Source organism: Oncorhynchus tshawytscha, linkage group LG08 (assembly GCF_018296145.1).
Source record: "Oncorhynchus tshawytscha isolate Ot180627B linkage group LG08, Otsh_v2.0, whole genome shotgun sequence".
Lineage (NCBI taxonomy): Eukaryota > Metazoa > Chordata > Actinopteri > Salmoniformes > Salmonidae > Oncorhynchus > Oncorhynchus tshawytscha.
In genome coordinates this window covers 81,503,105-81,520,383 of record NC_056436.1, presented here as the reverse complement: position 1 = coordinate 81,520,383, position 17,279 = coordinate 81,503,105, and the positions used below count along the sequence as shown (strand labels likewise).

At 46.7% G+C, this 17,279-nt stretch overlaps 1 protein-coding gene across 2 annotated transcripts in view; it reads right to left on the bottom strand.

The window, feature by feature from the left end:
* Nucleotides 1-17,279, bottom strand: part of LOC112237575 (copper-transporting ATPase 1-like) — a 54,203-nt gene that overhangs the window by 19,966 nt on the left and 16,958 nt on the right. For both annotated transcript variants that reach the window (XM_042326063.1, XM_042326064.1), the window contains 5 exons: nucleotides 16,311-16,474; nucleotides 14,974-15,135; nucleotides 14,750-14,826; nucleotides 13,698-13,920; nucleotides 85-318 (listed from right to left, as the gene is read on the bottom strand). In XM_042326063.1, the coding sequence (XP_042181997.1) occupies nucleotides 85-318; nucleotides 13,698-13,920; nucleotides 14,750-14,826; nucleotides 14,974-15,135; nucleotides 16,311-16,474 (860 nt within the window). The remainder of the gene's footprint in view (nucleotides 1-84; nucleotides 319-13,697; nucleotides 13,921-14,749; nucleotides 14,827-14,973; nucleotides 15,136-16,310; nucleotides 16,475-17,279) is intronic.

Genomic DNA, 17,279 nt, shown 5'->3' with positions numbered 1-17,279 from the left:
AGAAGATAGAGAGGTCCAGTACAACTGTTATGTAACTATAAAGACATAGAAGCATATATTCTAGAAGATATACCGGTCCAGTACCTTGGCGATTTGCTCCAGCCAGCGCCCCAGCGAGATGAAGACAAAGAGCAAGGGGGGCGTGTCAAAGAAGGTGATGGGGTTGACCTTGGCCCTCTCTGTCATGGCAACCATGAGGATGACCACGGAGTAGGTGAAGGCTACGGAGGTGGCCAGCATGACGAGCACGTCCATGTTGGTTGTTTTGTGTTTCAGGGCCTTGTAGGCATGGGTGTAGAAGTTGCACGCACCAATAAACTAAAGAGAGGAACGTTAGAGTAGGAAAAATATTAATTTCGGGTTTGATTTGAAAATGGCTTCCACACTTGGTTCACAAATGGTGATAATTATATATTTTTACAGGGACAGTAATTAATCAACGTTTTAGTAGAAGTGCCGGTTTTAGCCAGCTGGCTAATTTTCAGCCCCAGTCCCTGGGCAGGTTATTAAAAACTATTACAATACAGACTATCATTGACCAGTCAGCACACGCAGAGCAACATAGGACAAGCAAGACGTAGCATGCACACAGAGCAACATAGGACAAGCAAGACATAGCATGCACACAGAGCAACATAGGACAAGCAAGACATAGCATGCACACAGAGCAACATAGGACAAGCAAGACATAGCATGCACACAGAGCAACATAGGACAAGCAAGACATAGCATGCACACAGAGCAACATCATCCTTGAGATGTTTCTACAGTTTGGAGTCCACCAGTGTTAAATTCAATTAATTGGACATGATTTGGAAAGGCATACACCTGTCTCTATAAGGTCCAACAGTTGACAGTCCATGTCAGCGCAAAAACCAAGCCATGAAGTCGAAGGAGTTGTCCGTAGAGCTCCGAGACAGGATTGTGTTGAGGTACAGATCTAGAGAAGGGTACCAAAACATTTCTGCAGTATTGAAGGTCCCAAGAACACAGTGGCCTCCATCATTCTTAAATGGAAGAACTTTGGCGCCACCAAGACTCCACCTAGAGCTGGCTGCCCGGCCAAACTGAGCAATCAGGAGAGAAGGGCCTTGGTCAGGGAGGTGACCAAGGACCCAATGGTCACTCTGCAGCACTCCACCAATCAGGCCTTTATAGTAGTGGCCAGACGGAAGCAACTACTCAGTAAAAAGGCACATAACAGCCCACATGAAGTTTGGTAAAAGGCACCTAAAGGATTCTCAGATCATGAGAAACAAGATTCTCTGGTCTGATGAAACCAAGATTGAACTCTTTGTCCTGAATGCCAAGTGTCACGTCTAGAGGAAACTAGGCACCGCTCATCACCTGGCCAATACCATTGATGAAATCCAAGCAAGGGTAGCATTCCAGAGGGACATCAGAGACTGTAACGTTCTTTGCTTCACGGAAACATGGCTCACTGGAGAGACGCTATCAGAGTCGGTGCAGCCAGCTGGTTTCTCCACGCATCGCGCCGACAGAAACGAACACCTTTCTGGTAAGAAGAGGGGCGGGGGCGTATGCCTTATGGCTACGCCCCCAACAGTTTAAACTGTTCTGCCTTATTATTATTCGACCATGCTGGTCATTTATGAACATCTTGGCCATGTTCTGTTATAATCTCCACACGGCACAGCCAGAAGAGGACTGGCCACCCCACATAGCCTGGTTCCGCTCTAGGTTTCTTCCTAGGTTTTGGCCTTTCTAGGGAGTTTTTCCTAGCCACCGTGCTTCTACACCTGCATTGCTTGCTGTTTGGGGTTTTAGGCTGGGTTTCTGTACAGCACTTTGAGATATCAGCTGATGTACGAAGGGCTATATAAATAAATTTGATTTGATTTGGCTAACGAGACGTGGTGTGGTCACAAAAGCATATAGGAACTCAAGTCCTTCTGTTCACCTGATTTAGAATACCTCACAATCAAATGTCGACCGCATTATCTACCAAGGGACTTCTCTTCGATTACAATCACAGCCATATATATTCCCCCCCAAGCAGACACATCGATGGCTCTGAACAAACTTTATTTGACTCTTTGCAAACTGGAATCCATAGATCCTGAGGCTGCATTCATTGTAGCTGGGGATTTTAACAAGGCTAATCTGAAAACAAGACTCCCTAAATTGTATCAGCATATCGATTGCGCAACCAGGGCTGGCAAAACCTTGGATCACTGCTATTCTAACTTCCGCAACGCATATAAGGCCCTGCCCCGCCCTCCTTTCGGAAAAGCTGACCACAACTCCATTTTGTTGATCCCTGCCTACAGACAGAAACTAAAACAAGAAGCTCCCACGCTGAGGTCTGTTCAACGCTGGTCCGACCAATCTGATTCCACACTCCAAGACTGCTTCCATCACGTGGACTGGGATATGTTTCGTATTGCGTCAGACAACAACATTGACGAATACGCTGATTCGGTGTGCGAGTTCATTAGAACGTGCGTTGAAGATGTCGTTCCCATAGCAACGATTAAAACATTCCCAAACCAGAAACCGTGGATTGATGGCAGCATTCGCGTGAAACTGAAAGAGCGAACCACTGCTTTTAATCAGGGCAAGGTGACCGGAAACATGACCGAATACAAACAGTGCAGCTATTCCCTCCGCAAGGCAATCAAACAAGCTAAGCGTCAGTATAGAGACAAAGTAGAATCTCAATTCAACGGCTCAGACACAAGAGGTATGTGGCAGGGTCTACAGTCAATCACGGATTACAAAAAGAAAACCAGCCCAGTCACGGACCAGGATGTCTTGCTCCCAGGCAGACTAAATAACTTTACTGCCCGCTTTGAGGACAATACAGTGCCACTGACACGGCCTGCAACCAAAACATGCGGCCTCTCCTTCACTGCAGCCGAGGTGAGTCAAACATTTAAACGTGTTAACCCTCGCAAGGCTGCAGGTCCAGACGGCATCCCCAGCCGCGCCCTCAGAGCATGCGCAGACCAGCTGGCTGGTGTGTTTACGGACATATTCAATCAATCCCTATCCCAGTCTGCTGTTCCCACATGCTTCAAGAGGGCCACCATTGTTCCTGTTCCCAAGAAAGCTAAGGTAACTGAGCTAAACGACTACCGCCCGTAGCACTCACTTCCGTCATCATGAAGTGCTTTGAGAGACTAGTCAAGAACCATATCACCTCCACCCTACCTGACACCCTAGACCCACTCCAATTTGCTTACCGCCCAAATAGGTCCACAGACGATGCAATCTCAACCACACTGCACACTGCCCTAACCCATCTGGACAAGAGTAATACCTATGTGAGAATGCTGTTCATCGACTACAGCTCGGCATTTAACATCATAGTACCCTCCAAGCTCGTCATCAAGACCCTGGGTCTCGACCCCGCCCTGTGCAACTGGGTACTGGACTTCCTGACGGGCCGCCCCCAGGTGGTGAGGGTAGGCAACAACATCTCCACCCCGCCGATCCTCAACACTGGGGCCCCACAAGGGTGCGTTCTGAGCCCTCTCCTGTACTCCCTGTTCACCCACGACTGCGTGGCCACGCACGCCTCCAACTCAATCATCAAGTTCGCGGACGACACAACAGTGGTAGGCTTGATTACCAACAGCGACGAGACGGCCTACAGGGAGGAGGTGAGGGCCCTCGGAGTGTGGTGTCAGGAAAATAACCTCACACTCAACGTCAACAAAACTAAGGAGAAGATTGTGGACTTCAGGAAATAGCAGAGGGAACACCCCCCTATCCACATCGATGGAACAGTAGTGGAGAGGGTAGCAAGTTTTAAGTTCCTCGGCATACACATCACAGACAAACTGAATTGGTCCACCCACACAGACAGCATCGTGAAGAAGGCGCAGCAGCGCCTCTTCAACCTCAGGAGGCTGAAGAAATTCGGCTTGTCACCAAAAGCACTCACAAACTTCTACAGATGCACAATCGAGAGCATCCTGGCGGGCTGTATCACCGCCTGGTACAGCAACTGCTCCGCCCACAACCGTAAGGCTCTCCAGAGGGTAGTGAGGTCTGCACAACGCATCACCGGGGGCAAACTACCTGCCCTCCAGGACACCTACACCACCCGGTGTTACAAGAAGGCCATAAAGATCATCAAGGACAACAACCACCCGAGCCACTGCCTGTTCACCCCGCTATTATCCAGAAGGCGAGGTCAGTACAGGTGCATCAAAGCTGGGACCGAGAGACTGAAAAACAGCTTCTATCTCAAGGCCACTGTTCAGACTGTTAAACAGCCACCACTAACATTGAGTGGCTGCAATGCCAACATTACACTGACTGCATCCTTTATGTAATACATGTATCACATGCCACTTTGTTTACATACTCATCTCATATGTATATACTGCACTCGATACCATCTACTGTATCTTGCCTATGCTGCTCTGTACCATCACTCATTCATATATCTTTATGTACATATTCTTTATCCCCTTACACTTGTGTGTATAAGACAGTAGTTTTGGAATTGTTAGTTAGATTACTTGTTGGTTATTACTGCATTGTCAGAACTAGAAGCACAAGCATTTCGCTACACTCGCATTAACATCTGCTAACCATGTGTATGTGACAAATACAATTTGATTTGATTTGATCCCTACGGTGAAGCATGGTGGTGGCAGCATCATGCTGCGGGGATGTTTTTCAGAGGCAGGGACTGGGAGGCTAGTTAGGAGCACTCAGGACCTCAGACTCGGGCGAAGGTTCACCTTCCAACAAGACAATGACCCTAAACACACAGTCAAGACTATGCATAGTCACTTTACAAATTACCTCGACGAACCTGTACCCCGCACATTGACTCGGTATTGGTAACCTCCTGTATATAGCCTCGTTATTGTTATGTCATTTTCTTGTGTTCAATTTTATTAGATTCGAAAACAAGTCTCTGAATGTCCTCGAGTGGCCCAGCCAGAGCCCAGACTTGAACCTGATCAAACATCTCTGGAGAGACCTGAAAATAGCTGTGCATTGACGCTCCCCATCCAGCCCGACAGAGCTTGAAAGGATCTGCAGAGAAGAATGGGAGGAACTCCCCAAATACAGGTGTGTCAAGCTGGTAGCAGCATAAGGTTTTTAGTTTTTTATACATTTGCAAACATTTCTAAAAACCTGATTTTGCTTTGTCATTATGAGGTATTGTATGCATATGGGGGAGGGGGTGTAATCAATTCTCTCTCTCTCCTAACTTTCGTTATTCTGTCCTTGGTCTTTTCTTTCAATTTTATTTTCTATGGTGGAGGGTTAATGCACTATTTGTTTTAGCGGTATCCACAGGTTTTTTCAAAGTTAGTGTGGAGGAGTACAGAGTTAGTTTCCTGGGGTTTGGAAGGTGTGGTGTGCGCGATGGCTTCTCAGCCTAGCGCTGTCGATACGGCATGGATTCAGGTGTGTTGCTGAGAATGGAGTTAAAGTGGAGGAGGTTCTGCTTGCAGTCGGTAGGAGCAGGTAGGAGCTGAATTTATACATTCCGCTTCTATAATTAACAAAGCTGTGGTTGTGTTCATGAAAAGAGCCAAATTGGTTGGTAGGCTAATTGCTAGTGGAATATTTGTACGTTTTTTCCCCACCTCTTTCTACCCCTTTGACAAGGGTGGTAGTTGCAAATTTGCCTCCGTTTATTACGGAGGATCAAATCAGGAAAGAGCGGAGTCATTTGGGTAAGTTTGCTAGCGGTTTTCGTGTCCTCAGGAAAGAGCTGAGTCGTTTTGGTAAGTTTGCTAGCGGTTTTCGTGTCCTGAGGAAAGAGCTGAGTCGTTTTGGTAAGTTTGCTAGCGGTTTTCGTGTCAGTAGGTTTTCAGGCAGATGCCGTTAAGCACGTTGTTTCGTTCCGGAGGCCAAGTGTTTATGTTTCTGAATAACAATGAGCAACAGCTAAATGTGCATTTTAAAGTGAGGCATGGTGAGGGGCAGATAGCCTACGTTGTTTTGAGTGTGGGGCCATAGACAAGGTGAGGGCACAAGCGCCAGTGGGGGAAATCGAGGTCACTGTGCAGGGGGCAATGAGATGCAGACAGCAGAGACTGGGTCTAGTCATGCCAGGGATGGTGGTGTAGCTGAGGCTGGGCCTAGTCATGCCAGGGATGGTGGTATAGCTGAGGCTGGGCCTAGTCATGCTATGGATGGTGGTGTAGCTGAGGCTGGGTATAGTCAGTTTATGGATGGTGGTGTAGATGAGGCTGGGCCTAGTCAGGCCATGGAGGGTGGTGTAGATGAGGCTGGGTCTAGTCAGGTTATGAATGGTGGTGTAGATAAGGCTGGGTCTAGTCATGTTATAGATGGTGGTATAGATGAGGCTGGGTCGAGTCAGGTTATGGATGGTGGTGTAGATGAGGCTGGGTCTAGTCAGGTTATAGATGGTGGTGTAGATGAGGCTGGGTCTAGTCAGGTTATAGATGGGGTGTAGATGAGGCTGGGTCTAGATGATGGGCTGGGGATCTAGTCATGCTATGGAGGGTGGTGTAGATGAGGCTGGGTCTAGTCAGGTTAGTGATGGTGGTGTAGATGAGGCTGGGTCTAGTCAGGTTATAGATGGTGGTGTAGCTGAGGCTGGGTCTAGTCAGGTTATGGATGGTGGTGTAGATGAGGCTGAGTCTAGTCAGGTTATGGAGGGTGGTGTAGATGAGGCTGGGTCTAGTCATACTATAGATGGTGTTGTAGATGAGGCTGGGTCTAGTCAGGTTATAGATGGTGGTGTAGATGAGGCTGGGTCTAGTCAGGTTATGGATGGTGGTGTAGATGAGGCAGGGTCGAGTCAGGTTATGGATGGTGGTGTAGATGAGGCTGGGTCTAGCCAGGTTATGGATGGTGGTGTAGATGAGGCTGGGTCTAGTCAGGTTATGGATGGTGGTGTAGATGAGGCTGGGTCTAGTCAGGTTAGTGATGATGGTGTAGATGAGGCTGGGTCTAGTCAGGTTCGTGATGATGGTGTAGATGAGGCTGGGTCTAGTCAGGTTAGAGATGGTGGTGTAGATGAGGCTGGGTCTAGTCAGGTTATGGAGGGTGGTGTAGATGATTCTGGGCCTAGTCAGGTTATAGATGGTGGTGTAGATGAGGCTGGGTCTAGTCAGGTTATGGAGGGTGGTGTAGATGATTCTGGGCCTAGTCAGGTTATAGATGGTGGTGTAGATGAGGCTGGGTCTAGTCAGGTTACGCCAGTGGATGAGGAGAGTATAGTGGGGAAGTGTAAGAGTGGAAAAGGAAAAAGGGTTGTGGTCAAGAGCACCATGGTACCTTTGCCTGGTGTGGAGGCCCTGACTAGAGAGGAAGGGCAGGTGGTCAGGATGGGAGATGGAGATGAGGAGGAGGAAAGTGAATCTGAGGAAGAGGCCTTTCAAGCTGAGCGGCCTTTCAAGCTATGTCGATATAGGACTCGTTTTACTGTGGATATAGATACTTTTGTACCTGTTTCCTCCAGCATCTTCACAAGGTCCTTTGCTGCTGTTCTGGGATTGATTTGCACTTTTCGCACCAAAGTACGTTCATCTCTAGAAGACAGAACGTGTCTCCTTCCTGAGCAGTATGACGACTCAATGATGTTTACATTTGCGTCTTATTGTTTGTACAGATGAACCTGGTACCTTCAGGCATTTGGGAATTGCTCCCAAGGATGAACCAGACTTTTGTAGGTCTACAATTTGTTTTCTGAGGTCTTGGCTGATTTATTTTGATTTTCCCATGACGTCAAGCAAAGAGGCACTGAGTTTGAAGGTAGGTCTTGAAATACATCCACAGGTACACCTCCAATTCACTCAAATGATGTCAATTAGCCTATCAGAAGCTTCTAAAGCCATGACATCATCTTCTGGAATTTTCCATGCTGTTTAAAGGCACAGTCAACTTAGTGTATGTAAACTTCTGACCCACTGGAATTATGATACAGTGAAGTATAAGTGAAATAATCTGTCTGTAAACAATTGTTGGAAAAGTACTTATGTCATGCACAAAGTAGATGTCCTAACCGACTTGCCAAAACTATAGTTTGTTATCAAGAAAAAAATTGTGGAATGGTTGAAAAACAAGTTTTCATGACTCCAACCGAAGTGTATGTAAACTTCCGATTTCAACTGTACGTATATGGATGAGCGATGGTCGAGCGGCATGGGCAAAATACAGTATATACACGTGAGTAATGTGAGATATGTAAACATTATTAAAGTGGCATTGTCTAAAGTGGCATTGTGACTAGTGATCCATTTATTAAAGTGTCCAGTGATTGGGTCTCAATGCAGGCAGCAGCCGCTCTGGGTTAGTGATGGCTGTTTAACAGTCTGATGGCCTTGAGAAAGAAGCTGTTTTTCAATATCTCTGACCCAGCATTGATGCACCTGTACTGACCTCGTCCTGGATGATAGTGGTGTGAACAAGTTGTGCAGACTGCAGCACCACTCTCTGGAGAGCCTTGCGGTTGAGGGTGGTGCAGTTGCCATACCATGCTGTGATACAGCCCGACAGGATGCTCTCGATTGTGCATCTGTAACAGTTTGTCAGGGTTTTAGGTGACAAGCCAAATTTCTTCAGCCTCCTGAGGTTGAAGAGGCGCTGTTGCACCTTTACCACACTGTCTGTGTGGGTGGACCATTTCAGTTTGTCTGTGATGTGTACGACCAGGAACTTAACTTTCCACCTTCTCCACTGCTGTCCCTTCGATGTGGATAGGGGGGTGCTCCCTCTGCTGTTTCCTGAAGTCAACGATCCTCTCCTATGTTTTGTTGACGTTGAGAGAGAGAGAGGTTGTTTTCCCGACAACCTTCTCCGAGTGCCCTCACCTCCTCCCTGTAGGCTGTCGCATTGTTGTTGGTGATCAAGCCCACTACTGTTGTGTCGTCTGCAAACTTGATGATTGAGTTGGAGGCGTGCATGGCCACATAGTCATGGGTGAATAGGGAGTACAGGAGAGGGCTGAGCACACACCCTTGTGGGGCCCCAGTATTGAGGGTCAGCGAAGTGGAGATGTTGTTTCCTACCATCACCACCTGGGGCGGCCCGTCAGAAAGTCCAGGACCCAGCTGCACAGGGCAGGGTTGAGACCCAGGGCCTCGAGCTTGATGATTAGCTTGGAGGGTACTATGGTGTTGAATGCTGTGCTATAATCAATGAATAGCATTCTTACATAGGTATTATTTTTGTTCAGATGGGATAGGGCAGTGTGATGGCGATTGTGTCATCTGTGGACCTATTGGGGCGGTATACAAACTGAAGTGGGTCTAGGGTGGCCGATAAGGTGGAGGTGATATGATCCTTGACTAGTCTCTCAAAGAACTTCATGATGACAGAAGTGAGTGCTACGGGGCGATAGTCATTTAGTTCAGTCATCTTTACCTTTTTGGGTACAGGAACAATGGTAGCCATCTTGAAGTATGTGGGAACAGCAGACTGGGATAGGGAGCGATTGAATATGTCCGTAAACACATCAGCCAGCTGGTCTGCACATGTTCTGAGGACGCGGCTAGGGATGCCATCTGAGCCAGCAGTTTTGCGAGGTTTAACACGTTTAAATGTTTTATTCACGTCAACCACAGAGTAGGAGAAGGGGGGGGCAGTCTTTGATAGCGAGCCGCAATGGTGGCACTGTATTATCTTCAAAGCGGGCAAAGGTGTTTAGTTTGTCTGGAAGAGTGATGTCGGTGTCTGTGATGTGGCTGGTTTTCTCTTTGTAGTCCGTAATTGCCTGTAGACCCTGCCACATACGTCTCGTGTCGGAGTCGTTGAAGTGCGACTCCACCGTGTCCCTGTACCGGCATTCCACTTGTTTGATTGCCTTGGAGGGAATAACTACGCTGTTTATATTCAGCCATATTTCCAGACCTCTTTCCATGATTAAATGCGGTGGTTCGTGGTTTCAGTTTTGCGCGAATGCCGCCATCCATCCAGTTTCTGGTTAGGGTAGGTTGTAATAGTCACCGCCTATGTCTCCCACTCTCCGCCTATGTCTCCCACTCTCCGCCTATGTCTCCCACTCTCCGCCTATGTCTCCCACTCTCCGCCTATGTCTCCCACTCTCCGCCTATGTCTCCCACTCTCCGCCTATGTCTCCCACTCTCCGCCTATGTCTCCCACTCTCCGCCTATGTCTCCCACTCTCCGCCTATGTCTCCCACTCTCCGCCTATGTCTCCCACTCTCCGCCTATGTCTCCCCACTCTCCGCCTATGTCTCCCACTCTCCGCCTATGTCTCCCACTCTCCGCCTATGCCTATAATCTCCCTCTGTCTATACACTACATGACCAAAACTATGTAGATACATGCTCGTCGAACATATCATCCAAAATCATGGGCATTAATATGGAGTTCGTCCCTCCTTTGCTGCTTTAACAGCCTCCACTCTTCTGGGAAGGCTTTCCACTAGAGGTCGACCGATTAAATCGGCATGGGCGACTAATTAGGGCCGATTTTAAAGTTTTCATAACAATCAGCTGTGTATGTAAATACTGTGTATGTATGTATATTTATATACATATACATTATTTCTAAATATACATACATACATACATAGTGGGGAGAACAAGTATTGATACACTGCCGATTTTGCAGGTTTTCCTACTTACAAAGCATGTAGAGGCCTGTAATTTTTATCATAGGTACACTTCAACTGTGAGACGGAATCTAAAACAAAAATCCAGAAAATCACATTGTATGATATTTAAGTAATTAATTTGCATTTTATTGCATGACATAAGTATTTGATATATCAGAAAAGCAGAACTTAATATTTGGTACAGAAACCTTTGTTTGCAATTACAGAGATCATACGTTTCCTGTAGTTCTTGACCAGGTTTGCACACACTGCAGCAGGGATTTTGGCCCACTCCTCCATACAGACCTTCTCCAGATCCTTTAGGTTTGGGGGCTGTCGCTGGGCAATACAGACTTTCAGCTCCCTCCAAATATGTTATATTGGGTTCAGGTCTGGAGACTGGCTAGGCCACTCCAGGACCTTGAGATGCTTCTTATGGAGCCACTCCTTAGTTGCCCTGGCTGTGTGTTTCGGGTCGTTGTCATGCTGGAAGACCCAGCCACGACCCTTCTTCAATGCTCTTACTGATTGAAGGAGGTTGATGGCCAAGATCTCACGATACATGGCCCCATCCATCTTCCCCTCAATACGGTGCAGTCGTCCTGTCCCCTTTGCAGAAAAGCATCCCCAAAGAATGATGTTTCCACCTCCATGCTTCACAGTTGGGATGGTGTTCTTGGGGTTGTACTCATCCTTCTTCCTCCAAACACGGCGAGTGGAGTTTAGACCAAAAAGCTCTATTTTTGTCTCCTCAGACCACATGACCTCCTCCCATTCCTCCTCTGGATCATCCAGATGGTCATTGGCAAACTTCAGACGGGCCTGGACATGCGCTGGCTTGAGCAGGGGGACCTTGCGCGCACTGCAGGATTTTAATCCATGACGGCGTAGTGTGTTACTAATGGTTTTCTTTGAGACTGTGGTCCCAGCTCTCTTCAGGTCATTGACCAGGTCCTGCCGTGTAGTTCTGGCCTGATCCCTCACCTTCCTCATGATCATTCCGTCTCTCACAGTTGAAGTGTACCTATGATAAAAATTACAGACCTCTACATGCTTTGTAAGTAGGAAAACCTGCAAAATAGGCAGTGTATCAAATATTTGTTCTCCCCACTGTATATATACACACACTGCAGCTGACGCTTGGCATTGCACACGGTGATCTTAAGCTTGTGTGCAGCTGCTTGGCCATGGAAACCCATTTCATGAAGCTCCCAACAAACAGTTCTTGTGCGGAACTCGGTAGTGAGTGTTGCAAATGACGACAGACAATTTTTATGTGCTATGTGATACAGCACATGGTGGTCCCGTTCTGTGAGCTTGTGTGGCCTACCACTTCACGGCTGAGCCGTTGTTGCTCCTAGATTTTTCCACTTCACAATAACAGCACTTAGGTTGCCCGGGGCAGCTCTAGCAGGGCAGATATTTGACGAACTGACTTGCTGGAAAGGTGGCATTCTATGACGGTGCCACATTTAAAGTCACTAAGGTCTTCAGTAAGGCCATTCTACTGTCAATGTTTGTCGGTGGAGATTGCATGGCTGTGTGCAACGGGTGTGGCTGAAATAGCCGAATCCACTCATTTGAAGGTGTGTCCACATACATTTGTTATATATTACAGTGTCTCTCTCCCTCTATTTCTCTCTCCCTCTGTCTATTTACCTCTCCCTCTGTCTATTTACCTCTCCCTCTGTCTATTTACCTCTCCCTCTGTCTATTTACCTCTCCCTCTGTCTATTTACCTCTCCCTCTGTCTATTTACCTCTCCCTCTGTCTATTTACCTCTCCTCTCTCTGTACCTCTCCCTCTGTCCATTTCTCTCCCTCCTTTCTGTCCATCTCTCTGTCCCTCTCTCTGTCCATCTCTCTCCCTCTCTCTGTCCATCTCTCTCCCTCTCTCTCTCCCCTCTCTCTCCCTGTCCTGTCCATCTCTCTGTCCATCTCTCTGTCCATCTCTCTCCCTCTCTCAGTCCATCTCTCTCCCTCTCTCTCTCTCCATCTCTCTCCTCTCTCTCTGTCCATCTCTCTCCCCTCTCTCTCTCCCTATCTCTCCCTCTCTCTCTCCCTATCTCTCTCTCTGTCCATCTCTCTGTCCATCTCTCTCCATCTCTGTCCTCTCTCTGTCCATCTCTCTCTGTCCATCTCTCTCCTCTCTCTGTCCTCTCTCTGTCCATCTCTCTCTGTCCATCTCTCTGTCCATCTCTCTGTCCATCTCTCTGTCCATCTCTCTCTGTCCATCTCTCTCTGTCCATCTCTCTCAGTCCATCTCTCTCAGTCCATCTCTCTCAGTCCCTCTCTCAGTCCCTCTCTCTCAGTCCTCTCTCCCTCTCTCCCCAGTCCATCTCTCTCCCCATCTCTCTGTCCATCTCTCTGTCCATCTCTCTCCCTCTCTCAGTCCTCTCTCCCTCTCTGTCCATCTCTCCCTCTCTCAGTCCATCTCTCTCCCTCTCTCTGTCCATCTCTCTCTGTCCATCTCTCTCAGTCCATCTCTCTCCCTCTCTCAGTCCATCTCTCTCCCTCTCTCAGTCCATCTCTCTCCCTCTCTCAGTCCATCTCTCTCCCTCTCTCAGTCCATCTCTCTCCCTCTCTCAGTCCATCTCTCTCCCTCTCTCAGTCCATCTCTCTCCCTCTCTCAGTCCATCTCTCTCCCTCTCTCAGTCCATCTCTCTCCCTCTCAGTCCAGTCCCTCTCAGTCCATCCCTCCCTCTCAGTCCATCTCTCTCCCTCTCAGTCCATCCTCTCCCTCTCAGTCCATCCTCTCTCAGTCCATCTCTCAGTCCCCTCTCTCAGTCCATCTCTCTCCCTCTCAGTCCATCTCTCTCCCTCTCAGTCCATCTCTCTCCCTCTCAGTCCATCTCTCTCCCTCTCAGTCCAGTCCATCTCTCCATCTCTCTCCCTCTCAGTCCATCTCTCTCCCTCTCAGTCCATCTCTCTCCCTCTCAGTCCATCTCTCTCCCTCTCAGTCCCTCTCCCTCTCAGTCCATCTCTCTCCCTCTCAGTCCATCTCTCTCCCTCTCAGTCCATCTCTCTCCCTCTCAGTCCATCTCTCTCAGTCCCTCTCAGTCCATCTCTCTCCCTCTCAGTCCATCTCTCTCCCTCTCAGTCCATCTCTCTCCCTCTCAGTCCATCTCTCTCCCTCTCAGTCCATCTCTCTCCCTCTCAGTCCATCTCTCCTACCTGTACAGGGACACAGAAGAGGAATGAGATCAGGTTCATGATGGAGAGGCCTGGGAACAGCTGTCTCTCCAGGAACATGGTGGTGTGGTAGTGTTCCCGGTCCTGTGCGGTGGTGTTGTGCTGGTGAGACGTGCTGATCTGGTGATCTACTATGAACATGTAGATCCTCATCCCCACGATTGGGACGCAGAAGAACAGGCTGACCAGGAACGACTTCCTCCATCTGGGAGAAGAGAGAGGTAGGGGAATGGAAACAGACAGACAGACAGTAAGTCAGACACACAGACACAGACAGAGTAATCTCGGTTAACCCAGAACTAAAGTTTCGCGTAATTGGAGAATGAGGTACGGAGATGGAGACAGACAGACAGTTAGTCAGACACAGACAGAGATAAAGAGTCATCTCGGTTAACCCAGAACTAAAGTATTGTGTAATTGGTCAGCTGCTCCATTAAGTTCTGGGTCCATATGTGTTAAGCGAAGAGAAGAAGAGATAAAGAGGAAAAGAAGATAGAGATGAAGAAGAGAAGAGATGAAGAAAAAAAGAGATGAAGAAAAAAGAAAAAAGAGAAGATGGAGAAGAGAAGAAGAGGAGAAGAGATGGAGAGAAGAAGAGATGGAGAAGAGAAGAAGAGATGGAGAAGAGAAGAAGAGATGAAGAAGAGAAGAGATGAAGAAAAAAAAAAGAAGAAAAAGAGAAGAGATGGAGAAGAGAAGGAGAAGAGAAGAAGAAGAGAAGAAGAGATGAAGAAGAGAAGAAGAGATGAAGAGGAGAAGAGATGAAGAAAAAAGAGAAGAGATGGAGAAGAGAAGAAGAGATGAAGAAGAGAAGAAGAGATGAAGAGGAGAAGAGATGAAGAGGAGAAGAAGAAAAATGAGAAGAGATGAAGAAGAGAAGAAGAGATGAAGAGGAGAAGAGATGAAGAGGAGAAGAAGAAAAAAAGAGAAGAGATGGAGAGGAGAAGAAGAGATGGAGAAGAAGATGTCTAAATAACCAGTGAGTAAAAAGCTAAACAGCCCGTTATCCCACACCTCCCATTCCCTTCCATTACTGTGTGATCTCTCTGCTGTGGTCCAAGTGATTGCCTGTGTGATCCCTCTTCACCAGAGATGCCTCGAAGCCCAGGTTCTGATAAACAGACAAAATGAATGAACAAATCTAACTAGGCAAACTGATATCCCATACTTCATTTAAAGCAACAACCTGGGGCAGAGGAGAGGGTGTTGGATGACCCAGCTGGGATGAACAAACGAACGGACAAACAAAATGAAGTACCTCTATGAATGTGATGACGTCTCTCGGTCCCGTCACCTCCGGGTCGTACTTGATGTGGGCTTTGTTGGTTGCCAGGGCAACAGAGGCGTGGACGATACCATTCTCTTCCATCAGGCTGGACTGTATTTTGTGAACGCAGGAGGAACACGTCATTCCCCTGACCTGGAGAGAGGTGGAGAGGAGAGTGTACTGTTAATACACGATTTAGATGTTTACATACTGCTTTACTCATCTCATATGTATATACTGTATTCTATTCTACTGTATTTTAGTCAATGCCACTCTGACATTGCTCATCCTAATATTTATACATTTCCTAATTCCATTATTTTACTTTTAGATTTGTGTGTATTGTTGTGAATTATTAGATACAACTGCACTGTTGGAGCCTGGAACACAAGTATTTCACTAAACATGTGTAAACAGGGCTAAAGAGTGGCACAGCGGTCTAAGGCACTGCATCTCAGTGCTACAGGCGTCACTACAGACCCTGATTCGATTCCAGGCTGTATCACAACCGGCCGTGATTGGGAGTCCCACAGGGTGGCACACAATTGGCCCAGCCTTGTCCGGGGTAGGCCATCATTGCAAATAAGAATTTGTTCTTAACTGACTTGCCTAGTTAAATTAAATAAATAAAATTATGAGACCAATACAATTAGATTTGATGAGGACCAGTTAGGATGGTGTAGACATAAAGAGATCTTTGATTATGGAAGAGTTAACAGAAGCAGTGCTTATGCCAGTGGAAATATCACCAGCCTTATAAACATCATGATTGTGAGATTCATCCAGAACACCAAACAGAAGATCAAACCATTATGGTGTGTTGATTAGAATCAGAACACCAAACAGAAGATCAAACCATTATGGTGTGTTGATTAGAATCAGAACACCAAACAGAAGATCAAACCATTATGGTGTGTTGATTAGAATCAGAACACCAAACAGAAGATCAAACCATTATGGTGTGTTGATTAGAATCAGAACACCAAACAGAAGATCAAACCATTATGGTGTGTTGATTAGAATCAGAACACCAAACAAACAGAAGATCAAACCATTATGTGTGTTGATTAGAATCAGAACACCAAACAGAAGATCAAACCATTATGGTGTGTTGATTAGAATCAGAACACCAAACAGAAGATCAAACCATTATGGTGTATTGATTAGAATCAGAACACCAAACAAACAGAAGATCAAACCATTATGTGTGTTGATTAGAATCAGAACACCAAACAGAAGATCAAACCATTATGTGTGTTGATTAGAATCAGAACACCAAACAGAAGATCAAACCATTATGGTGTGTTGATTAGAATGAGAACACTCACCACAAGTTCCAGGCTTCCATCAGAACCCTCATAGTTCTCCATGACAGAAGCAGTGAAGCCCAACTCTCTGACATACTCTGCTATCTTCAGAGGGTCCATCACCTCAGGGTTATAACGGACCTCAGCCTTACTAGCCATCAGGGCCACCAGCACAGAGTAGATACCTGCACAGAACAACACAGGACAATGTTAGACACGTTACATTTTATTCACCTTCCTACCAAACTGATACATGAGTTTGATGCTCAATGGAGACAACAGTTAATATACAGTAGTTGAAGTCGGAAGTTTACATACACCTTAGCCAACTACATTTAAACTCAGTTTTTCACAATTCCTGACATTTAATCCTAGTAAAAATTCCCTGTCTTAGGTCAGTTAGGATCACCACTTTATTTTAAGAATGTGAAATGTCAGAATAATAGTAGAGAATGATTTATTTCAGCTTTTATTTCTTTCATCACATTCCTAGTGGGTCAGAAGTTTACATACACTCAATTAGAATTTGGTAGCATTGCTTTAAAATTGTTTAGCTTAGGTCAAACGTTTCGGGTAGCCTTCCACAAGCTTCCCACAATAAGTTCCCACAAAAAGTGTGTGCTCGCACACGCTTTTTCAGGTCTGCCCACAAATATTCTATTGGGATAGAGGTCAGGGCGTTGAGATGGCCACTCCAATACCTTGACTTTGTTGTCCTTAAGCCATTTTGCCACAACTTTGTAAGTATGCTTAGGGTCATTGTCCATTTGGAAGACCCATTTGCGACCAAGCTTTAACTTCCTGACTGATGTCTAGAGATGTTGCTTCAAAATATGCACATAATTTTCCTACCTCATGATGCCATCTATTGTGTGAAGTGCACCAGTCCCTCCTGCAGCAAAGCACCACTACGCTTCACTTTTGGGATGTTGTTCTTCGGCTTGCAAGCCTCCCCCTTTTTCCTCCAAACATAACAATGGTCATTATGGC